The sequence below is a fragment of the Sorex fumeus genome, unplaced genomic scaffold, assembly GCF_029834395.1.
Source record: "Sorex fumeus unplaced genomic scaffold, SorFum_2.1 ptg000048l, whole genome shotgun sequence".
Lineage (NCBI taxonomy): Eukaryota > Metazoa > Chordata > Mammalia > Eulipotyphla > Soricidae > Sorex > Sorex fumeus.
In genome coordinates, this window is record NW_026606105.1 from 9,691,970 (window position 1) to 9,718,344 (window position 26,375).

General features: G+C 41.0%; 1 protein-coding gene across 9 annotated transcripts in view; it reads left to right on the top strand.

Annotated features, from left to right (window-relative positions):
* The window catches only part of DGKI (diacylglycerol kinase iota), a 512,024-nt gene that overhangs the window by 215,318 nt on the left and 270,331 nt on the right, over nt 1-26,375 (top strand). For all 9 annotated transcript variants that reach the window (XM_056123879.1, XM_056123870.1, XM_056123875.1 and 6 more), the window contains exons 5-6: nt 1,136-1,192; nt 10,428-10,493. In XM_056123879.1, coding sequence (XP_055979854.1) covers nt 1,136-1,192; nt 10,428-10,493 — 123 coding nt within the window. The remainder of the gene's footprint in view (nt 1-1,135; nt 1,193-10,427; nt 10,494-26,375) is intronic.

The following is a 26,375-nucleotide window of genomic DNA, read 5'->3' on the forward strand; positions in this document are numbered from 1 at the left end:
TCCCCCATTCTTTCCTCCTTTTCTGCTGTGAGTCCTGATGCTTATCTGTCTTCTGAACCTGCCAGGGGTGAATGTGTTGAAACATTCTAGTTCCCTGTGATATTCAGTTCGTCACAACACCAGTTACCAATTGTTGTCAAGTGATATTCCGTGGAAATGACTGCTAGCAGTGTACTTTATGTTATTTCTTACTTTCCCGTTCATCTTATCCATGGTTTTTACATGGTTTTATTTTTGGTCTTTTTTCAACAACTAGAGAAGATAACATTTTATTGAGCCGTCTAAAAGACAGTGTGGAATTCTTCCATAAGGAATAATATGGTGCATGTGAATTGTTATCATCATATCACAAATTTGTCAAATTTAGATTTTCTACTTTTGTTGCTGGGCTGGAGTGATAGCACAGCGGGTAGGGCATTTGCCTTGCTGGCACAGCCTACCCGAGTTTGATTCCTCCCCCCCTCTCGGAGAGCCTGACAAGCTACCGAGAGTATCTCACCTGCATGGCAAAGCCTGGCAAGCTACCTGTGACGTATTGGATATGCCAAACATAGTAACAATTCTCACAATGTTACTGGGCCAGCTGGAGCAAATCGATGAACAATGGAAAGACAGTGACAGTGACAGTGACTTTTGTTACTGCTGCTGTTTGGTCCACATCTGGCTTTGCCATGAGCTACTCTTTGCTTTATTCTCAGAGCCTGCGCCTGGCATACTGGGGATCAAACCTTGGTGTTCTCCATTCAGTGCTCATCCCTTGAACTATCTTTCTGACCCATCCTGCTTTATAAAACCTGAAACCCAGCTGGGTGATTTCAGCTGTTACATAGTTTTCTTTTGACTCTGTTATCTCAGCTTCTCAAATTGATGGGTGCAAGAGTATTACTGTTCAGATATACTTTGATTTCATCAGTGAAATTTAGATAATGGATTGAAGATGTAGAATCCCTTTGAGTCTCTGGAGAGCAGTGCAGTGACTTTAAAAGACTTAAAAATAGCATTAAACTATGTTCCTTATTTTGGGGGCGGGATGTTGTTTTAAAGCTCATAATTTATCACTGTAGATTAATTATTTTACATAATTCAATCAATTGTGATGCTTATTTTTAATAATATCTTTTCTTTTTAATCCTAGATTAATTTCAGATGTAAACCAACATTTCGAGAAGGGGGCTCAAGATCACCAAGAGAAGTGAGTATTTCAGAATTCTAGTTCATATGTGGCCTAAAGTTTCCCATGGATTCATTAGATTCATAGCTATTCACCAAGATTAAAAAATTGTTTTTTTCTACTAACATCAGGGTTTTTTAAAAATTTGATTGAATCACCGGGAGATAGTTACAAGCTTTCATGTTTGGGTCACAATCACACAATGATCAAACACCCATCCCTCCTCCAGTGCACATTCCCCACCACCACTATCCCCAAGTAACACCCTTTCCCACCCTCCCCCTGCCTCCATGGCAGACAATATTCCTCAAACTCTCTCTCTACTTTTGGGCATTATGGTTTGCAATATAGACACTGAGAGCTTATCATATTTGCTCCTTTATCTCCTTTCTGCACAGATCTCCCATCCAGACTGGTTCCTCCAGCCATCTTTTTCTTAGTGATCCCTTCTCTATTCTAGCTGCCTTTTCCTCTTGCTCATGAGGCAGGCTTCCAGCTATGGAGCAATCTATCTGTCCCGTGTATCTATTGTCCTTAGGTGTCAGCCTCATGTTGTGTTGTTTCATACTCCACAAATGAGTGCAGTCTTTCTATGTCCATCCCTCTCTTTCTGAAAATTTCACTTAGCATGATACTCTCCATGTCTATCCATTTATAAGCAAAGTTCATGACTTCATCTCTCCTAACACTAACATCAGTTTTTAATAATAGTATGTCAGTAAACATAATTAATGTTTATGGTTCCATATGGCTTCAACATGTGTACTATGTACAAGAGGCTCACCCAATAAATCAGAGAATGTGGGAAGAAGGTAACAGAATTGAAGAGGTAAAACATATATGTGTGTATATATATATACACAACTGTATACATATATACAATATGTATATATATATATATACAACTATATACATAAAATACTATGCATATAGTAATATATATAGTTGTCTTTTAGTGAATTTATCTGTTTTTCAATTCTGAACTGGTGGAAGCTATTTATGAGACAGCATTGTCATGGAGTATTTCTATAAACACTTTGAATTAGACTCTCTGCTATCCAAATCAACTTGATATTTTCTGATTTGGGACATTTCACCTAAACTCATAGGAGATGTTCTAAATTGCAACAATTTCATCTGCATAGTAAATTAATTTGTTGTTACTGTGTTTGGCATATCAAATACTCTCGGTAGCTTGCCGGGCTCTCCGAGAGGGGCGGAGGAATCGAACTCGGGTCGGCCATGTTGGCCGCTTGTAAGGCGAACACCCTACCCGTTGTGCTATCGCTCCAGCCCTATGGGGAGTTGCATAATGGGCCAGTCTTTGATCTTCCAATCTGGTGGAGAAGACGCACAAATATCTAGGAAATGATATTGAAGTGAAGTCATTACTATGTTGGTGATAGCAGTGACAGCAGGGCACTGCACACAGACTTCTGTTTAGCGGAGACAGAGCACTCCAGGGGGGAAGTCAGAGAAGACAGGGGGCAGTTGGCAGATGTTTTCTGCCTTCCTCTGTGGTCCCAAATAACACTAGCTCCAGGCTTACAATTGTACTCCCTGGGCAGCAAGATAAAAGCCTATAATTAACAGACTCCATCCTCTTCAGCACTGCTCAGCTGTTACCCCTATGTGGCGCTCTCTGAGTGAGAAATGGTGCTGAATAGACTTGTGGTTGGCATACTTCTCCCTATCCCCAGTTCCATTTACATTCCCAGTGAGAGTACTCTGAATTGCAAGCATAGAATTTTACCCCCTTGGAAGCCTTCCCTGCTGGTACAACAGTCAAATGTAGCTCAGAGTACTAACCAATATGAGAGAGAGCAAGGATGTCAGAGAAGGGTCTCTTAGAAGAGGGTGCAACCAGCTGAGATACAAGGATGTGTGTTTTAGTGGAGGGGACTGACTCTTTAGGAGGTAAGTGAAGGTCTTCCGATGGGGAGAATGCCTTCACACAAGCACAAAAGTGAGAGAAGATGATGAGAGGGAAACTGACATCCAAGAGATGCCGGATCAAACCATGATGGTCCTTGTATAGCAGGTTAGGGTTGAGTGTTTTCTCACTCCAGTAATGGGACATAGCATTTTAAGCAGAATATATATTATTATATATATATATTTGTCTCCAGTGTGGAGGCAGCATCGTATATTTTAAGAATATCGATATTGCAGGCATGGGGAAAGTTTAAGAAGTCATTCTAGTAGTAGAGGCAGGAGTTAGTGGTGGTGATCCTGACTAAGTGATTCTGAAGATGGAGGAAAATTTAGCAGGTATAAATTTGAAGGAAACAAAATTCCTAGGATATAACAGTTACTTGCTTTTGGACACAAAGATGGAGGAACTCCTGGTATATAAAACATCTTCCCTGGAAAATGGATTAAATATTGGAAAACGATTTGAGTTGAGGATGAGGTGGGGAGGTAATGAGTTTAGTTATAGAATTCCCAAGTTTGGCATGTTTTCAGGCCTTCCAGTTAGAATTGTGTGAAAAACTGATTGTGTCTAAGAGTATGGAGCTTCTGAAGGAGATGAAGCTGGAGGTAAGACACTTGTGATCGTTAGAATGTCTCAGTTGTAGGTAAAGCAATGAAGATAAATGTGTGGGTGGAACAGGAGTAAGATATAAGAAACAGAGACATGTATTCTGTCTCATGTCACTATGCTGGCATTTTTGACAACAGTGACTGACAAGCAGACTGGAAAAGGCTGATCTTATTGTTAATAACTAATACAGGAGATTGGGAGACAACACGAAAAGAGAATAGATTGGGAATGGAGGCTACAGGGAGAGGAAACATGTTTTACTCTCTCAGCTGTTCTCTTTCTCTCTCCTTGTCCCTCATAGAGGCAGTAGGAGTATTATACATTAAATATAGGATGAGCAATGTCAAAGTGAAATGATAGTGTTGTGGGTATTCTCAAATTCATTGAGTGTGCTGTAAGAGTTGCCAGAATGATTACTCAGAGATAGCTCAAATGAAGGAGAAATTTATTTAGGACACTAAACAATAGTGTATTTTTAAGAAGGAATTTATGGATTCCTATCCATCTGGGGCATTTGTAGGCCTACTTTTAGCTCCCTGCTCCTTAATTTACCTCTCTCTGCCTATCTGTCTGTCTGTCTGTCTCTCTATCTCTGGGTAATTGTAATTGCAAGTGCATTTTTCACATGTGAGATTTTTGCTTTGTTGGTTGGTTTTCATGCGCTGTATCACTTATTTTCCTACATTTCAGCGTCCCCTGCTCCTTCTAGATTATTTCCATCAGCACGAACATGCTCTAATAACTCCTGTCTTGGAACAAACGAAAGTATTCCTTAAGCATCAACTGATCTTAACTGGTGCTCTGATTCTTACTTTCACTTTTACTGTTAAACATCCAGAAAATGTTGCCTGTATAAATTATTTCCAGGATGCTGCTCCCCCGTCATTTTAGCTTGTTCTGATCTGATATCTAATCTTTTCAGCCACTGATAAAAAGTTGTTTTCTTCTTACTGGTTCTCCCTTATGAGTTGCTAAATTCATGAGATATTTTTCTTTTCTTATCTGGTCCCTCATGTGTAACCAAAATACTCAACATTTCACTCTTGAAATGCTCTCTTGTCTTGATTTCTACAATGTATCTTTCTTCATTGTATTCATTATAAAAGGGTCCACAGGTCCCAAAATGTCTGAGGGATTTTGGTCTAAAATGACAATTAACAGAGAGAACTTAATACAGACTTTTTTGAGATTCTTGATTCAAAGATCTCAAGTAGTTTACTTAATATGAGAAAAAATGTAGTTACTTTAGATTTCAGTAGGTATGGGTTCATTGGACCTTTTTCTTCTTGGTAATGAATGTCCCCTAGAGCAGGCCATCCAGAGTTGGCCCAATTGATTCTTGCACACCCCATTTTGTTAAGAAGGTGTTAATGACATGGATTGACATACCCTAAGTTATGTCAACTTAGATAAAAACTTTATCTTTCATAGTACATGACATTTTGAGGTTCACTCATTCCTTTTTAAAAATGGAAATTATTATGTCTTAAAATTACTACATATTCTAATTATATATTTTTGCTCTTGAAGTATCAATCCTGAAATATGTTGTCTCTGAGATGTTAATGTCTGTAAGTATAGCCCTTTCCTTTGCAGTACTTAAAAGTAGTATATAAATAATTCAGAGATTATTGATGAACAATAAAAAAGTTACGGTGTTAGAAGCCTTTTTTGGTTAACAGCAGTATATCAACACTTACATTTGCATTATACGGCTCCTGAGTCTAATTTTAGTTCAGTAATTTAGAGGATAGGAATAATAGTCAAAAGGAAATGTAAGAGGGCCTGGAGAGGTAGTACAGTAGCTAGGGTGCTTGCTTTCTGCATGGCCAATCTGGGTTCAATCTTGGCATCACACACAATCCCCCAAGCACCTCCAGGAATGATGTAGAGCAAGGAGTAAGCCCTGAGCATCTTCAGGAGTTTTTTCCCCAAATACCCTCCCCCCTCCCCATACCACCAAAGGAAATGGTGTGAAAAACTAAAGTGCTTAGGGCATAGTGATTAGAAACGATTAGTAATTCTATAAGCTTGTTTCTTTTTTTTTAATTGAGACAACTGATGATTTTTTCGAATGGTACATGATTTAATTATATGAATATAAAAGAAACTAGATTGAGAGTGTTATTCAATTGAACACACATTTACTAGATGTTTATTTTGTTTAAATGATGCTTAAGCAACTGTTTGGATCAACATAAATTAGCCCAAGAAGACCTGAAGTGGAAAGTGCATTATCTCATGCCACAGAGCTACCAATAAGAGACAGTTACGCAGCATTTTCTCTAATATGGCATTTGTTTTCAGTCCCCTTATCCAAGTCTTAATTTCCTTAGCTCCCTCCCTGTTTCCCAGAAAGGATGACCTTAAAAATAGGTAACAACTCACAGGGTCATCTACAACACTCTTTAAATAAGCAACTTTGAAATGTTCTCTTTTATTTCCTCAGTAAATAATACTGTACTCTCCATCTGTTTATCAAACATTATTTGTTGAAGCACAAATGATTTCCAAGTCAATTATATAATTTATAAATAAGTACTGATTTGAGGGAATTGTTGGCTTACTATTTTGATCAGAGCTGTCACTAGCTCAGTAACCTCATGAGCCAACCATGATTTCATGGAGTTAATTGTACCAAATTCCTTCAGAATTTTCTTCCTTGAATTGAAAGTCATTAGGTGTTATCTAATCTCAAAAGGGAGAGAATCTTTCTTACCATCAGTGGTATTATTCATTCTCCTTTAGTTTCTGCTAAACAAATCGCAGTCATGCTAGATGATTCTGTCTCTTACAGTACTCTCTCTGACACTTTTATGTATTCAGTATTTCTACACTGGCTGTCTCTGGGATTGTGTTGAAGGAGCTTGAATTTTACTCTTGGTGCAGAAAGGCATAGACCAGTGGCCAATAGAGCTGGCCAAACTCCGGGGTTGCATTCCTTGTCCTTTCCCTCACATTCAAAGTGACTACTCCATCCCTTGGTTAATTTGCTAGAAAGAAAAGAAGACTATGATGGGAGTTCAAAAGTCTTCTGATAATGTGCCCTCCACAGCGTGAGTCAGGTATAATATAATGGCGGCTGGCTCCAGTATTCCCAGTGCTCATTCTGAAGCAGGCAGTGGGTTAAAGTTCTTCTCATGTGAGCAGGTAGAAAGCTGAGGGTGAATCTCACATCACTCGTGAAGTGGGAAGGTGGAATTGCCAGGATCTTGGTCCTCAGTACATTTTTTACAACTTGCCAATAGCATGGATACTGATAATGGTGCAGGTTCCTGGACCTGTTATCATTTTCCTGAGAACCAGAGACAACCACAGGACCCAGAATTGCTCATATTCAAGTCTGCCCAGAGAACCATCAACAGTTGGGTCCATTCCAGCCTTTTTTTTTTTTTGCTAGAAAAACCCTGTTGTCAGTGCTTGAATGAAGTTGCTTATTTGTTTACTTATTTTTTTAAGAGAGAGCATTGATGCAGAATTGGCATTATAGTTGCTTAATTGTGAAGAGGTGAAAATGGTCTCCAATATTATAAAGCAGAGGGCATTGGGGGAAAGGCAAAAATGACAAGGAGGAAACAGGAATTAAAGATACTAAATGTCACTTTGCTGACCAATATAAAGTATTCCAGTATGTTTAGCTATTCATGGGACTTCACTGGTACATGTTCACTGAACAGTATCTCTACTCCTAACATTTCTCATGAAAATAAACAGAATGATTAAGGTAAAATATTTAAAAAGCACATGATATGCAGTACTCAGAAAATGCTGATTGGCTATTACAAGTTCCTTTCTGAAGAATAGACAAGGGGGCAGGAGAGATAGTAAAGTGGACAGGGCACTTGTCTTGCAATGTGGCCCACCCAGGCATCCCACATGGTCCCCTGAGCCCCACCAGGACTGAGCCCTGAGAGCAGTGTCAGGAGTAAGTCCTGAGCCCTGCTGGGTATGGCCCCCAAACAAAGACAAACAAAACAAGGAAAGGTAAGAATTTTGTCCTATTTCATTGAAATGTCAAAGTGGGAAAAGCAAGACCAAATTTAGAATCATTGGTAGGATCATTCTGCTTCTTCACAGCTTGTTATTGTCTTAAGAGCAGCCATGGATCCTGTAGGATCCTTGCTTTGTTTTAATTTCAACAAGTTTGACAACAGGTGAAAAAATAGATTCCATCAATTCTGGAATTGATGCTTGTTTGAGGGATTCTTTTTTTTCTTCTTATGTTTATTTATTGAATCACTGTGGGAAAAATTACTAAGCTTTCAGGTTTAAGTCTCAGTATACAATGATCAAACACCTTTCCCTACACCAGTACTCATTTTTCACTACCAAGAACCCCAATATGCCCCCCTCCCCTCCCAATGCCTGTGAGGCAGATGATTTCCATTTAACTCTTCTCTACATTGATTACATTCATTATTTCGACAAAAGATGCACCATTATTGTTTAGAATTACCACCCCCCCCAACAATCAGAATTGTTGGAAAGGCATTGTGAAATACTTTGTTTTCTATAGCTGGTTATGAGAATCATATAATGTTGTGCGGCCACAATAGCGGCTGTGCAATTTTGGATTTCTGCAAAGAGCCAGATAATTATGAGATTTGTTTCTGTGCAACTGGTGTTATGGCTGTGCCGAAGAGCCACTCGTGACCTTGGTAGGGCGTGAAGGACGAGCCGGTACCACCCCCACCCCCCCTTCCCATGAGACTGCAGTTGCCCCATCACTGCTGGCTCATACCTGGCTTTCCAATAAGCTCTGAGGCGGAGGCCACCTTATATGTGATCCAAATGCATTTCTGCCAAAAGCCGCTGGCTTTCGAGATTTGTTTCTGAGTCTCTGGGATCATGGCCATAAATCAGCTCAATCAGGAGCCAGAGAGGCCATTTGTAGGTGGCGACTTGGGGTCTTGCTGGGATGGGGAGGAAAGGGCTGGTTCCACCACCATCTGGTGAGGCCCCACGTATCTCATCACTGCAGGCCCAAACATGACTGTCCAGTGGCCTCTGAAGGATGGTGGTCACCGGACCACCAAGGGGAACAGGCCAAGGCATGAAACCTATTCCCACCTGGAGTGATCCAGTGCCAGTAATCTACTGCAAGAACATATTTCTGCCAAAAGCCTTTGGGTTCCGAGATTCGTTTCCGAGTCTCTGGGATTATGGCCATTAAGCAGTTCCATCAGGAACCAGAGAGGCCATGCCTCCCATTATATAGCTGAGCCGGAGGTGGTTTGTGAGTGTGTCTCCCACTTACTAACTTTTGGCCATTTACTTTCTGGTAAACTTTGCCCCAAGTTTTTGGGGTCTGGCCAAAGGCAAAGCAGCAATTTTAGGGTATCTGAAAGTCTGATGGTGCCATCAGACTGCTGATGCACTCACCTCACAGGTACAGATTTACCTCATTTACCCATGAGCCCTGCTAGGATAGATCCTGAGTGCAGAGTCAGGAAGAATCCATGAGCACGACCAGGTGTGTAACCTCTATGGTGCTGGTGGCACCATACCCCCATGTTTGAGGGATTCTTGTCACTGAATTTCACACCCTTAATGTGACCTTCCAATTCTCCCCCCGCTCCCCCAAATTAGATGGACATGTTTTATTTACCTGTGCATTTAGATCACTGGCAGATAGTAGGCATTTCATAAGTGTTTCATGAATGCCGAAGTTTGTATTAAAGGGCCTTTTAAAGGAAAAGCATAGGTTGTGATTTGATGATAATATATGTATTCTGATGATTCGTACTTTCTCAGGAAAAGGCAAAGAGCATTATGGAGTATTGTAGCATTGGTCTTAGAGGTGCATTGACTTACTAGGGTTTAACTGCATCCATAGGCCTGAGAAGGAAAGGTACATTTCCCTTTGATTTTATTCAAGGTGTGAGTGCTAATTTGTGGGGAAAGCTTTCTTTCTGGGTTTTTTATAGTTCAATATAGGCCTCCCATGAGCCCTGCTAGGATAGATCCTGAGTGCAGAGTCAGGAAGAATCCTTGAGCACGACCAGGTGTGTAACCTCTAAAACAATGGATTCCCAAGCTGATCTAGTTTAGTGTACTGAAGGGTTGTTTAATGCAATATCGCAGCAAAAATCTCACTTCACCGATATGCCCACATGTCTCTCATCCGGGTCATCTCTACTTTAAACTTTTCATCACCGTGTATATCCTGAATCAGCAGATCAAATTCTTTTTGAGAAATTCATTTTCTTCCATTCTTTACAGCCAAAATGCTTAGGATATAGCAGCTGTTATAGAACATTACACTGGGAATAGTGACTTCTGCTTCTCTCTTCCATTTTTCACTTCCCTGGAGTTATTTCTGTTACCTGCTTCAAGACCTTCCTAGCCCTTGGTGCTCTGACAAAGTTTCACACATCTGCACAGGGTTTTTCTAGGAAGACAGTCGAGTCACAGCATTCTGAGTTGGCTCTTGCAATTAGGAAGACCCAGAGGGAGGGAGAATGTTTGGGTTTATGCAAAGAAGAAAAGTCCCGAGGATGGGGGGTGGAGGGTAGGATGAAGGGGTAGGTGCTTTCTACTTATTGGATTCATGTTGATTGTTAAGCAAATCATATCAATGCATTTTGGGTTTTGTGTCAATACAGGTTTAGATAATGATTTACAGAAAACCTCTATACTCAGAAAGCCTTAACAGTGCTAATCTTGGGCTTTGCAAATACAAACATATTCATTCACTTTGTTTTCCCGCAGAACTTTGTGCGTCATCACTGGGTGCACAGGCGTCGGCAGGACGGAAAATGTAAGCAGTGTGGTAAGGTAAGGGGCACAGCAGCCCACAGCCACCCAAGAAGGCTCCTTGTGCCTTTGCAGGCACCTGAAGTAGTTGAGACCGGTCACCTTGATTCAATGCTCAGTATGTTGCTTCCTATTCCAAAGGCCTTGTTTCACCAGATTCTCTCTCCTAAGAGAGGGCATGAGTGATTCCAGAAGTCACTGCAAGACACTGAGTCTTATATGATGAAGCAGCATGCGTTAGGGGAAATGGATACGTTTTGACATTGAATTGCACAGTTGTTTAAAAGGAACACTCAGGATTTTGTTAAAAGTCCCTCTAGAGGACCACTGGTCCACCATACTTCTTCAGTCAGCAGCATAAAATCAATGGGTATTTGAGCACCACTAGTTTTGTTGATATATTAACGTCCTTGGGCAGATCTGGGTAGAAGAAGCAAGAAATGTGTTTTCTGAGGATGCAACCCAGTTCCTGAAAAGAGGTGCCTTTCTTATAAGTAGTTAGTTATGTCTATGTTCTCTTAGCATGACTAGGTATAGGTACATGTGAAAAGATGAGTTAGTGGGGCTGGAGTAATAGTACAGCGGGTCGGGCATTTGCCTTGCATGTGGCCAACCTGGCTTCAATCCCCAGCATCCCATATGGTCCCCCATGCACCGCCAGGGGTAATTCCTGAGGGCAGAGCCAGGAGAAACCTCTGAGCATCGCTGGGTGTGACCCAAAAAATAAAAAAATAAATAAAATTATAAAAGCAGAAAAGAAAAGAAAAAGTGAGTTAGCAGTCTATGTCATTGTGATTTGAAATTGTAAATTGATCCCAACAGATTTGGGTTGTGGTTTTCCCCTTCAATGTACAAAGATCTACTTAGGAATGGAAGGATCCTCTAGGAATTTTGAACTGGTCTTGAATCACATTATAAGTATTATATATATATAACCTATAGAACAGTGTCAACAATAAGTTGACATGTCTCAGTAAAGGAATGTTTTTATTTGGATAAGAACAAAATAATTTGGGAGAATATACTCCTTATTAACGAATAGACAATTTATCTGTCCACTCATGTTTCTTGGGATGGAGCTATAGCACAGCGGTAGGACGTTTGCCTTGCACGTGCCAACATGGCTGACTCGAGTTCGATTTCTCTGCCCCTCTCGGAGAGCCCAGCAAGCTACCGAGAGTATCTCGTCTTCACAGCAAAGCCTGGCAAGCTCCCCGTGACGTATTCGATATGCCAAACACAGTAACAAGTCTCACGATGAAGATGTTACTGGGTCTGCTTGAGCAAATTAATGCACAACGGGAGGACAGTGACAGTGACTCATGTTACTTCTTTGCGCTAAGTACTATGGGATGAGCTGATCAATATGACATATTTGATAATCAGATACAGGGAGATAGGGTGCTGAGAAGCCGTGAAACTTTGAACATGTTATGTCAATTTTTGCATCATGCCCAGGGCCTGGAAAGAACATATCATACTGATGTAGTTGAGACCAGTCACCTTGAGTCAATGCTCAGTATGTTGGGATTAGCACGTGATTAACTTGTGATTAGCATGTGCTTCTTTGGAAAAGGCTACACATCCATCTCCAGGCCTGGCACTACAATGAGCATTGTAACTACTAGTCCGACTCAGGAACTAGAGTGAACTTCACTGGCCTATGAAAAGGACAGATGAAGTAGACTGGGAGGATGTTAAAAAAATAGCAAAAAAAGAGGAATCAGGGAGTACAAAGCTACCAATTACTTTCCAGGGCTTCGACATATGCAATTGACTCTACTCCCACCTGGTCTTCCTTCACTGGGCCCGTGAGCTCCTTTTCATGAGGCTTGTGAAAGTTTTTATTTCTTCTTAGATTGTAGATCATCTACAACCCAATCCTCCCATAAGAGTGTGTGTGTGTGTGTGTGTGTGTGTGTGTGTGTGTGTGTGTGTGTGTAAGAGAGAAGAACAAATGGGCACAGCCAGTTTTGAGATCAGAGAAGTGATTAGTAGGAAGGACCTGAATGGACAGATTCCTTGCTTTGAAAAGTATCTTCACTAAACAGTCTCATAACTGCCACTACCTCAACCGCTTCCAAGCTATAATGGAGTCGGAGTAATTTTATTAAAAGGAAATCAATAAGCATTTATATTTGTGACAAGTATTCCCTGGTGTGCGCTTTTTCTCCTTTCCTGGCCTTGTCTTCGGTTGCAGTGTCAACTGAGTGAGCAGGGGAGTGTGCCCAGGTAGCCATCAGGCAGTGCCCACAGGGCTCTGCTCACACAATCTTCCTGTAATATTATATGGTTTCATTCTCTTCCAGTATTTGTAGCCCAGCTGCTTACAAATTCTAGCGACCCAAGCAATGAGGACATGAGAGGGTCTTAGATCTGTGTCTTATTGCTGGGCCATCAATAACGCTACTGTAGATCCTGGCTTTTATCCTGGTTTAGAGGAAGGCTAATAAGCCTATTTCATTTTCAGAGTATGTGAAACTTTGGTACTTCATTTCAAACTTTGGTACTCTTCATAATTTTCATCAGTAAGGTTGCATGCATTCTTATGTAGTATAGGAAATTTCCCAACTGTTCTTTATCACAACCTCACCAACCTAGAAACATTATCTATAATTTACCCCTTTGGATATGGTTTTAAAAAATTCAGTTAGCAAAACTTTTATCTAATTGGTGGCTTATGAATTTATATGTTTCTAGGGAGTGTTTATAGTTGAGAAGTGCTTGAGATTTCAATTTTCTAGTTTTTTGAAAAATTAAGGTACCATTATTTAATAGATTATTGATTTTAGGTATATAGGCATATATCAATATCTTTAAGTGCTACATTATATTCATCACCAAAGCTATAGTTTGTAGGATCATACAATTGAATCATTTTACCAACTTAGATATCCCCTTTTAAATTAAAACATATATTAATTTACCTTTTAAATTAAAACATAGATTTAAGCCTTTGGGTTGATTTAAGCCTTAAATCTGAGAGCATGAGAGAATTTGGGAGAGACCCAGTGAAGGAAGATCTTGGGAGGATTCGGCAGAGCATCTGTGGCTTTTAACTTGTCTCAGATAAGTGATTTGTGATTCGATAACGCAGTTGCTTCACCGTTCATCAGTATCGCAGGCTGGCTGCTCTGTTTAAAACCATTGCATAGTTTACTTCCTCCCCCTTCCCATAGTGCCATATTATGTAAATGTAAAATCCAGGCAGAAAAGAGATGGCAATGAGAATAATGCCCAGATTATTTTAGCAGAGTTGATGAAAAACACCAGGTGAAACAATCTGAGGCTATTAACAGTAGAAAACTTTGGCCAAGCCAACTTCGCAGAGGCAAGGGGATGGAGAGAGAATCCCTCACAGGAATTCCCATCATTAAGCACCAGACCCCACCAGCCCAACATGACCTACCTCCCAGGGGAATTCGTTTCTCAACATTACTGACCTTCAATATCCAGTTGCCTGACCCCAAAGATGACAGATCATGGTGTAGATACAATCCATAAAAAAGCAACTTTTACCATGGACAGACAGATACAGAAAGTGGATTCAAAGAAGCATTGGAATAGGTCTATCCATGTTGTTTAATGTGAAGCTATTCAATCTGTGCTTCAAGTTAGATGTGTGCTTGTTCTTTCTCTTACTGATTGACTTTGACTAAATTTTCAAACTATGTTCTTTCAATCAAAATTCATTCAACACCAAGTTGTTCTTAGTATTTTAAAAAAACCAATAGGGAAGAAAAATTATAGTCATGATCACGGCTAATCTGAACTTTTGTTTTTGAGGGAACCAAATTTTCAAACCCAGCAGTGGAGTAATTGTGGACATGTGCATATAAATAACAATTTAAAACCTATCTTTTAATTACCTTCATTTGGAAACATATGTCGAAGTTATAAAAATAAACACACTTTTTGAAATGCAAAATTCTATATCTTCAAATCTTTGAAAGCCATTTTTAATACAGCACATGCTTAAATTTCGGTTCTGCATCTTTGATAACTAGTTTTGTCTATAAATCTGGTGTTGTTTCATATGTAATTCATTTAAACTGTATATAGCATAAATTAAATGGAAGAAATACAGAACTACTCCTTATTATAATTAATGATGTTAGATACTTATTTAAAATGAACTTATGGTACAGTGTTTAAACTATACACATTCAATCACTTAATCACTTAATCACTTAACTTCCCGTTAGTCGTCGATTTGCTCGAGCGGGTGCCAGTAACGTCTCCATTTGTCCCTGTTGCTTACTAGTGTAGCCCAAAGGCATCTGTTTGCTCCGGGAACATGAAGGGCCTCAAACCGATCGTTCATGATCTTCAGGAAGAAGTCTGACCATCTGGTAGGTGGGCGGCCACGCGTTCTCTTGACATTCCGTGGAATCCAATCAGTAACAGCTCTAGTCCAACGGTCGTCTTTAAATCTCATTACGTGACCAGCCCATCTGATTTTCGACACCTTGGCAAATGAGACAGCGTCCCTGATCCTTGATCGTCGACGGATGTCAGAACTCCGGATTCTTTCTCTCAATTGAGTGAAACGTGATATTCCAAGCATAGCTCTTTCTATTCTTCTTTGGGAGACCTGAATGGCGTTCTCATCTTGTTTGCGTAGGGCCCAGGTCTCTGAGGCATATGTTAATGCAGGAAGAACAGTGGAATCAAAGAGATGTGCCCGGAGCCGGAGGTTCTTCGTCCTCTTAGCTATTTCTTTGACGTTCTTGAAGGTGTTCCAAGCCGCTCTCTTCCTCCTGCGCAGCTCGGGTGCCAGGTCATTTGTCATGTTGACCTCTCTACCTAGGTACACATAGCTGTTGCATTCGGAGATGGTCGTTCTATTGAGAGTGAATGGGGCGTCAGGAACAAGGCTGTTTCTCATAAACATTGTCTTCGTAAGATTCAGCTGTAGTCCTACCTTTCCACACTCACAGTCAAAGTCGACCAGCATTTGTGCCGCTTGGCTGATGTTTGGTGTTATTAAAACAATGTCATCAGCAAAGTGGAGGTGGTGTAGTTGCCGACCATCTATCTTCACTCCCATTCCTTCCCATTCCAGTCATCGCATGATGTTCTTGAGGGTGGCACTGAAGAGTTTTGGTGAAATGGTATCACCCTGCCGCACCCCTCTATTGACATCAACGATCACTTCTTTGTAGAATGGTGAGATCCTGGTAGTGATTCCGCAATACAGCTCACGGAGGATCCTGATATATTGGGCTTGAATGCCCTGATTGGCTAGGGCTTCAATGACCGCTTCCGTCTCAACAGAATCAAAGGCCTTCTTTAAATCAATGAACGTTAAACAGAGCGGCATCTTGAACTCCCGAGAAACCTCAATGAGCTTGGTTATCGTGTGGATATGGTCGATGGTGCTGAATCCTTTGCGGAACCCGGCTTGCTCGCATGGTTGTCCTTCATCTAGTGTTCTGCCAATCCTATTTAGGATGACTCGAGTGAACAACTTGTAGATGACAGACAATAGGCAGATCGGGCGATAGTTGCCAATGTCATGGATGTCTCCCTTCTTGAACAGTAGTACGGTCCTGCTGGTTTTCCATTGGGACGGAACCTTGCATTCAGACAGGTAGCATGTGAAGAGCCGAGCCAGTGTATTGATGAGTACTGACGGCAGGTTCTTCAGGTGTTCAGGTCTGACCTTGTCTGGGCCGGGTGCTGTTTGTTTCTTTACCGACGAAATGGCGTGTCGGATTTCGGAAGGGAGAACGTTGGGAACAACATATCCATCCTGTGGAATTTGGTATGTCGGCAAGTGGACATGGCTATCGAAGAGATTTGAGTAGAAGTCATGGATAATCTTCTCCATTGCCGTTCTGGAGGATGTGATGGATCCATCAGGATGTCGGAGGGCAGTCATCTTGGTCTTGTAGTTGGCGAAGGACAGGCGGGCGTTACGAATACTTTTCCCGGCTTCTGCTGTATCTACCAGTACTTCTGCTCTTCTCTCTTTGAGGTCTTCCTTGATTGCATCTCTGCACTGCTCTGCGAGCTCGGACGTTAGCTTGCGGTTGCCTGAGGCATTCACCAAACCACGCTGGCGAATTAGCTCAAGAGTTTTTGAAGATAGGCGATTTTTTGTTGATATCTCTCTCTTGGCGTTCCTCGCACATTCATGGAGGTGCTGAACCAGTCGATCGTATTCCTTGTCAATGTTGTCAACAATGGCATCTTCCCATGTTGCTGCAATAGTACCAAAGAGTTCCCAGTTGGTGGTCATTCTGGGAGTTCTCTTTTTGAACTTTGCAGCCCTTTCTCCCCGCTCTGTGAAGTAGAATTTTGCACGAAGGAGACGGTGGTCCGATCCCGTTCGAAATTTTGGGACAACAGCGACATCAGTCAGGCAAAACCGTTGATTGAATATGATGTGGTCTATTTCGTTGTGGAATCGTCCACCGGGAGACTCCCATGTCCATCGTTTAGATTCTGCCTTCTGGAACTGTGAGTTACCATGAATGGTCTTGGTCGACATGATGAACTCAGACAGTCTCTCACCCTGTTCGTTCCATTCTAGGCCATGGGTCCCAATGTGAAGTTCTTCAGCTGATCTTCTCGGTCCTATCTTGGCATTAAAATCACCCACAATGATCTTGTAGAAGGTGTGGTCTTCTTTATAGAACTTCTCTAGCTCCATGTAGAACTTCTCGATTTCTCTTTCATCACACTACTTCCACTACCCAGCCATTGCCACACTCCAGGATGCTTTCCGGACCCGCGCGGCCGCAAGCGGCCGTGCGACACATCATAAGACACTAAATACCCCTCTTCCGGAATTGTCGTACCATATTTGATAGGGTTCAAATATGGTAACACCTACAAGGGTGATTAGAGGTCGCCCCAAAAGCCTCTATCCCTCTAGGAAAGACTGGCAAGCTACCGAGAGTATTCCGCCCGCACGGAAGAGCCTGGCAAGCTATCCGCTGTGTATTCGATATGCCAAAACCAGTAACTACAACTGGTCTCTTTCACCTGACCCTGAAGGCTTCACCAACATGGCAGCACTGAGAAGGATGAGAAAGGAGAGGCCGACAAAATCTCAAGGCCGACCTAGGTTGCCACAACGAAGGAAGACAAAAATGACCGTCTGTACTTTCAATGCACGTACGCTAGCATCAGATGCATCCATCGAGGACCTGATGGTACAAGTGCGAATGATCAAGTACGACATCATTGGTCTGACCGAGACAAGAAGGCACGAATCTCACCATGCCGTTTTCGACACTGGAGAAGAATTGTTCCTCGGAACATGCGATAAAAGGGATGTTGGAGGCGTCGGTGTCCTTGTCAACACAAACTTGGCCAAGAGCATTGATTCATTCGAATGCCTAACAACCGGAATCGGACGTTTACATTTGAATAGATGTGACTCACTGCCTGCAGTTTCTATCTTCATTGTCTACCGCACCAACATCTCATTATGATACACATTCAAAGGAAGTATAATTAATATATTTTATTTGTATTACAAAAAAACTACAGAATGATTAAAAACATTTCATGAGCACAGTTGAGATGTTAGTTGAATAATGAAAGGGGTTACAGATTCTACGTAAGATGGAAAACTGCTAGCCTAGGACTTTTAGGAACGTTTCCTTAGTGTGTATTGTACTGCCTCCAGAACACAGAGACCTAAAAAGTATTGTGCTTCGTTCTTGTGGTCAAAACTGTGAAGGGCAACAATTTGTGCTTTAGACTGTAGAGGATATTCCAGCATGCCTGGACCACTATTCCCGAGAAGCATTACTGATGTGTGGGGCCTTTGATTCATCATAGGGCCTTCTCTCTCTCTCTCTCTCTCTCTCTCTCTCTCTCTCTCTCTCTCTCTCTTTCTCTGCTGTTTCACCAAGTCCTCCAATATATTGGCTCTTTTTGTTCATTCTCTTTAACATGTTGGCATTAATATAGTTAGCTTAATGGTATTATTTTTACTTTTTGGGCCACACTGGCCTTCTCAGGCCTTACTTCTGGTTCTCTGCTTTGGGATCACTCCAGGTGGTGCTTGGGGGACCATATGGGATGCCAGGGATCAAACTTAGGTTGGCCATGTGCAAGGCAAGTGCCATACCCTCTGTGCTGTCACTCCAGCCCGAAGCTGATTGGTATTCTTGCAGAATGTTCACAAGGATTAGAACCATTTTCACTATATTTAAAAAAGATTTAGAAAAATTTAGTGCGCTGGCACAAGCTAACATTGCACCACTTAGACCTGCCAGGTGAATGAGAAGAGATTTTTATTTCTCCCTTCAGAGAGGATTGAAAAAGTATTTATTGTCTGAATCAGTGCCCATGTAATTTTTTTCTTTTTGGGTCATACCCAGCAATGCGCAGAGGTTACTCCTGGCTTATGCACTCAGAAATTACTCCTGGCGGTGCTTGGGGGACCATATGGGATCTGGGAATGGAACTCAGGTCGAGCCTGGGCACGTGCAAGGCAAATACCCTACCTGCTGTGCTATAGCTCTATCCCCTCAGGTAATTTTTCAAAACTGAAGCACAATAGCTTATCACAGGCTTTAACATTAGGGATTTCCTGTTATCTAATACATGTTATGTTGGAGTAAGGATGTTGGCTTTAATTTAGGTGTATCTGCAAGGGTGGTTTGGGGTTGCACTTGGGCTCCTTCTGGTTGCTAGCTCAGTTGGAATGGGTCAAAGAAACCAAGATTGAAGTTCTGCCAAATGCCAAGTTTGTCCATTCCATTTATATGTCAGAAGCAGAAAAACTCGCTTTACTGGGTTTGAGAAAGCAGTAGACTCCTATAAATCACTTTTGGTCCAGGACTTCACTTTTAAACTGGGTCTCATGTTTATATCCTAATAGGAAAGAGTGATGTTTCATGTCTAGGTTCTTGGATGACTGTGTCAACTTGGATACTTTTCTAAGTTTCTAAAACATTTGAACATGACAACTCTCCTCAAGTAAATAACTATTGATCATCTGAGGTAGAGAATGAGGAAAGGTGAGGACAATGATTATATGGGATTTTTCTCCTATAGACTTGTCCTCTCCTTCAATCAATGGGTTCCTTTTTGACAGTCGGTGTAAGCCCAGACATGAAATAAAAGATGATGACACTTCGCTAGAGCCTTTGGCCTTATGTCTCTTGATCTGATATTATTTTATTTGATCATATCAGTTAAGCAGTGCCCCATTCCCCTATTTCTGCTCCCAGAGCCATAACTCTGCATTAACCGGCTCTGGTGAAGCTCCCGCTTCCCCCACGGCTGTAATTTCAATCTTTCATAATTCCACCTGTGTTCCTTTTGATGACTCAGTGCTACCACATGGTCCCTCTGAAGCCCACATTCAGTAATTGCAGTTACTAACAGAGTGCTCCTTCTGTAAGGCATTTCCAGCCGTCGGGCCTTAAGGACAGCTTCTAAACAAGGGTGCTGTCCTCACCGGCTCGCTTCTTTTTGCTTTGTTGGTGAAGTATCCTTTGAGTCCTTTTGCAAAATGCAGTCAACCAATGGCGTATTCTGATAACATGGCATTAGCATGCCTGCTTCTGTAAACTTTCGCTGCTGTTTTTATTAAAATGTTCCCAACATTGGGGCTGGAGCAATAGTACAGCGGATAGGGCAGTTGCCTTGCATGCGGCCGACCCAGGATTGATTCTCAGCATCCCATATGGTCCCCTGAGCATTGCCAGGAGTATCTCCTGAGTGCATGAGCCAGGAGTGACCCCTGTGCATTGCCAGGTATGACCCCAAAAGAAAAAATGTTCCCGACATTTCTGTTTCACTGAAATTGCTTCAAGTTTGCCAGCAGAATGCTCCTGCTCCTTTCTCCTGTTGTAACTCTGCTTGCCTTTATCCTGCCCACTCAGCAAATACCTGATCACAAACACATTTTCCCCATTCTCCCGTTCCATATTGATTAATGTCCTGCAATGAGATCATTGAAATATAGTCCTTATTCTTTCTTACAGTCTCTCCCAGAGACTATAAAACCCAGCTCCCGGAAGACATCTTATCTTATTTTTAGTTCGGACAACCTGGCAGGCTACCGAATGTAACCTGCCCACAACGGCAGAGTCTAGCAAACTCCCCGTGGCGTACCCAATATGCCAAATACCAGTAACAATGGTGGGTCTCATTCTCCTAACCCTGAAAGAGCCTTGAATGTGACACTTTTTCAAATCTCAGGGCTAGGACGAAGGAGGCGTTACTGGTGCCTGCTCGAGGCAATGGACGAACAACAGGATGATCATGATCGTGATCGTGATCGTGTTTGTGATTCTTTCTTGGAAGTTTCTATAATTCCCTTCTGGGGCATGTTGGTGTGGTAGGATTATTAGGTCATCCTTTATCCATCTACCAGGAATAGTATAAAACTTGGGCTGGAGAAATAGTATAGGGGTTATAGTACTCACCTTCCAAGCAGTTGATCTCAGTTTGATTCCAAATACTGCTGGGGATGGTCCACCCCCTACCATATCCCGCCCCCTCCGCCAAAAACTAAATAAATAAATCTAGCTCCTCTTTTATTTTTAAAAATTCAGTTTGTTTCTTTAAGACATATATTATTTGATGACATTACCCACCTATCCCCCCAAAAATAACCATCAGCCCCTCCACTATTTTTAAATATCTGATTTGTTATTCTAAGGCGCATGTTATTTGATGTGACTTTCACATCAATTCGTGAGATCAAGAGGGATATAATTTGGCAGTTGTAAGGGACATCTCTCAAAAAGTGCCCAGCAGCTCTGGGCACTTCTCGGCTGATCTGACTGGTTTTAGGCAGGCATGAGAATGCGGTGCTACTCAGACCTTGTGATATTGGGGATATGCAGTAACACCAGCAATGCTGGGGGCCTTTAGGACTGCACCCAGCTGTGCTTAGGGTTCTATGCAGTACTGGAAAATGGACTAAGCCCCCGTTTGGGTTTTTTTTTTTTTTTTGAGAGTGGGGAGGATCAAGTCTCTCAACATTTTAGGACTGGTATGGATAAAGCAGTTGAAGCTTATGTTAGAAGAAATGTAGAGTTTGTTCTTCCAGCAGAAGAGCATTTCTGTCAATTAGTTAAGGAGTAATGATAATTATTTCATGAAAAATCATGCCATCAGCAAGATTATAGATTCTGTGTTTTCTCTAAAAAGCTGTGATGGTTGGCAGTTTCTAACTGTGGCAACTATTTCTTTCTTTAAAAAAATTTTTTAAAAAAATATTCTAAAAATGACCTGCTTGTTAAATATTATCAGCATTAAAATTTATAATTTTTATCCATTGACCAGTCCTCCTAGCCCCTGTTTACCCTTGCCATGGATATTATTCTTCTGCTATATATATATAGGTATATGGATATTTTATATAACACGAATGCACTCAATCTATATCGGTCTCTTTCTTTCTGACTCATTTCACTCAGGATGATACTCTCTATGTCCATCCATTTGTAGGCATATTTCTTGGCTTCATTTTTCCTGCATACTATTCCATTGTGTAGATGTGCCATAGTTTCTTTATACATTTGCCTGTTCTTGGGCATTAAGGTTGTTTCCAGATTCTGGCTATGGTGAATAGTGCTGTAATAAACATAGGGATGCATATGGTGTTTCCGCTGTGTGTTTTTGGGTCCCCAGGGTATATTCCCAGAAGTGGTATTGCTGTGTCAAATGGGAGCTCAATTTCTAGTATTTTTTTTGTTTTTGTTTTTGTTTTTTAAGAAATATTCATGTTGTTTTCCCAAAAGGCTGGACCAGTTGGCATTCCCACCAACAGTGAAGGAGAGTCCCTTTCTCCCCACATCCACATCAACACAGGTTGCTTTTGTTCTTTTGGATGTGTGCCAGTCTCTGTGGTGTGAGATGATATCTCATTGTTGTTTTTATCTGCATCTCTCTGATTATTAGTGATGAAGGGCATTTTTTCACGTGCATTTTGACCATTTGAATTTGATAATAATAGCTGGGAATAATCACTCTGGACAAAATGTGAGGGTTAAAAGTAGGTAAGGGATATTCTTGATAACCTTTCAGTATCAATATTGAAAACCACAATGCCTAAAAGGAGGGGGGGAGAGAAGAAAAGCATCTGCTAAAGAGGCAGGCAAGGGGTAGAGGGTGCAGGGTGTTGGGAGGGAACCTGGAGATACTGGTGCTGGGAAATGTACACTGGTGGAGGGATGTGTGTTGGAATACTGTATGACTGAAATTCAATCATGCATGTCTTTGTAATGCTCTAAAAAAACAAATAAATAATTAAAAAAATTTTTAAAAAGGGAAAGAAAATACTGCTTTATAATTCTCTGAAATAAAAGTATTTGTGGTTTAAAAATTATAATTTTTTAATTATAGGTAGTTTATCACTTATGTGCCAGTCAGAGATAGAAATTAATTTGTATGGGTATCATTATCGGGTCGGCCATGTTGGCCACTTGTAAGGCGAACACCCTACTCGCTGTGCTATCGCTTCATTATCATAACTGCATCTGCTTTTGGCATTAGGAAAATGCTTTCAGATAAGCAACTTCCCTGGTATTATTCCACCCAATATTTAAACCCCAAATTTTCACCCAACATTTAAAGCTTTGCTTTTAGTTATGGCCTTATTGGTGTAACATGATTCGTATAATGCATTTTTATCCTAGAGTTGGTATTGTCATAAAAAATACAAAACATGAACATCAAAGCTAAAGTTGATATGTAAATTAAAATATAAACGAGTAACAATTGTTATGTGTGCTTGCCATGATTCCAGGGTCCTGGGTTATTTTCACAAAGTCACCTGTCTCTGAAATTAAAATAGTCTAAAAATTATGTCTTGGTTTTTTTTCTTAAGTCTGATAGGTAAGTGCTTACAGTGTCAGCCTATACAGGCTGAGAAGTCTCTGCCCAACAGCTTGATTTCTTTCCCAACTCAAGATTTGATATGTGATCTCACATATCCCCAGGCCTGCAGATAAATGGGTGGGGTAAAACATACCCGGGAGCTACCTGAAAAGATGAGTTACTAACTCGTTAAATCTTGTAGGTACATAAAAGTTGATGGCATGAGGACACTCTATTGAGAAATAATACAATGCAAATATGTGTGTGTAAGTAAGTGAGACCCTGGACCAAGAGCCTGTAGTAGACAAGAGAAGTTATTACATTTTAGAGACCTTAATGAATGCTGTGAAGCATATTATTATCACTAAACCCAAAAGATAAGAATTTACAGTTTTCAAAGACCGGATCATGTTTTTTGCAGTTCTGCTAGATGTTCTAGAGGTATTGATTACTATGTTTATGAAGAAATTGTTTATTAATTAATCTAGACGATCACTTATGCTTACGTAGGGAAAAACTTGATCCCTTCAAAGATTTTAGCCCAAAACCAGTAAAATCAGCATAAGAAGTGTAAAAAGTTGAAGTAAGTAAGATTTTCAGTAAATAAACCCTAATCTCACATAAAATAACATATTAGTTCTACCATTTTGCAGTCTGGTAGAACTCAGGTTCCGTTACCGAGCCCACCCAGCTCCCAGTCATTCTCCCCTCTTTGCAGGATGCACATATCAGTGAAGGAGGGGTAGGAATGAGACTCAAGGGGCAGAGTACATGTCTTGCATTTGTTGAGACTCTGACTTGGTGCCCAGCTGAAGGGTCTGGCCCCTGAGCACTCCAAGGATAACAATTACACATATGAGTGGCAAACTGGGGCAAAGACTTAGGTGACGAAATGACTCATCCCTTTATAAAAACCAGGAAAGGACTTATTCCTCATGACCTTCTCCATTAAAGTTTGTAACACTGCATAGACCAGAATTAGTCCATGAGTCTAATTACGGTTGGTTAAAACAAAGGCCATTTTGATTAAAAAAAATTCATTTAAGGTTGGTGCCTTTTTTGTATTGGTCAGAAAGAAGTTTCCAGCTCAACTGATGTGGTTTTGCACTTGGTCACTCCAAAGGTCTTTGCTGCCATTTGTTTTAGTGGTGGATGCTCTGGTGATAACATGTTTGGTCAGTTTTGGTGGATAAGCAATTGTACTGAAATATAACAAGGTTGAAATAGTGAAGCTATTACTTTACTGAGTAGAACAATTCTTTTGCATCACTAGCTAATTTCTATGGTATTTATTTCCCATTGACTAAATTTAAAAATGGTAAAAGTAGTAAACACTTCCTTAAAATTTTTTTCTTCTGCTTAAAATAATGAACTACATTGAATTAAACAGTTTTAAACTTTTTAAAAAAATTAACACAGGATGTGTCAGAGTCTATATCTATTTTTAATGGCTAGGGTATATTAGAGAGAAAAATTTAAATTTCTCCGCTTTGAGATAAATATGAGTTTAAACTTATTTTATAATTCCCTTGTTCAGTTTTTCAAAACATGAGCATGGATATGGAGAGGCTTTTTTGGTGTGTGTTTGTTATTTATATATTTATTTTATTATTGTTTCAAGTTTTAGAAGCGGGAGCAGTATCTGGATACTTTATGCTGGAACAAGTCAAAGCAAACAGGGAATAAGCTATAAGCAGGAGATTCCCTTACCCACGCTTCAGTTAAATACACAAACAACAAAATAATTTCAGCTGTGTCTCCTTCACCCTGTTCTGGTTTGAACCACAGCTATGACCCGAAGGCAGTTTGGTGCACGTGCTAGATTGCAGGGGGACACATGTGGCAATAAGATTTTAGGTTCTCAGAATAAATGCTGTTTAGATTTTATTTCCAGGGTGCAATTTGATTTAAAACACACAAAGAACCAAAAAGGAAATGAAAGACAGTATCTGTCAAGGTTCTCAGTCTTTATGTCTAAAACCTGTTAGATGCAAAGCATCTGAGCTTCTAGTTGTGTCCATTCCTCCCTGGTACAGATGAACATAAAAGCTCTTTAAAATTTCAGCGTCAGTTGAGATTCTTTCAGGGCATCTGTTGGTACCAAGAGAGCACATTGGGGCCAGCATTTAAAAATGGGTAATTAGAAATTGGCGCTCTGGGCTGTGCTGCGATCCCAGCCAGACTCATCGTGCCCTTGCAGGTGGTCCATAGGGACGTGGTCCATGAAGGCTCTGATGTGGGTCTATTTATGTCTCTCTGTTAGACAGTAACCCCGTAGCCATGGCCACTGGGACTTTGCCAGACTTGAATCCAAAACAAAGCTCAGAGCTGATTACCACCAGGCTCATTTCCAAGGGACCTACAGCAATGCTGTATTTGCACAGTGCCCAGTGCTCCAGTTGGGGCTGGCCTTGTTGTTTGTGTCTGGTATAGGTTTGTGGCTGGTTGTCAGCATAACAATGGATTGTACTTGTTTCTTCCTGAAGGCTAGAAGCCAGTATTCACTAGAGGCTAACAACACTCCTCACCCAGTCCCCTCAAATAGAGGCTTGCTAGTCACATATTGATACTGGGGGGCTTTGTCAATGAGGGAGTGAAAGATTCCTGTGGCTAGTTCTTAACAACAGAAGTACTCCTTTATTCTTGTGTACCTTTTTATAGAGAACTCTCGAAAGCATTGTTTCATTTGATGCTTTAGAAATACCTTGTAGTATAGGAGAGGTTTTGACTAGTAGCCCATTTCCAGATGAAGGGAGAAATTAGAAGAGTTATGTTTTCTTTTTTTCTTTCCCCCTTTTTTATTGAAGGGGGTGGTGCTTTTTGGATCACACCCAGTGATGCTTTGGAGTTGTTCCTGCCTCAGCATTCAGAAATGACTCCTGGAGTTGCTCAGGGGACCATATGGGATACCGGGGATTGCACCGGGTTTGCTGCGTGCAAGGCAAACGCCCTACCTGCTGTACTATTGCTGACATCGAGAGGAGTTAAATTTTCCTATGAGATTATGCAATTAATTAGAAGATTTGGAAACAATTGTAGACTTTGCTGTTATTCCACTAGCATCAGTTTGCTATGCAGTCATTGCAGGCGGGAGTTGATAGG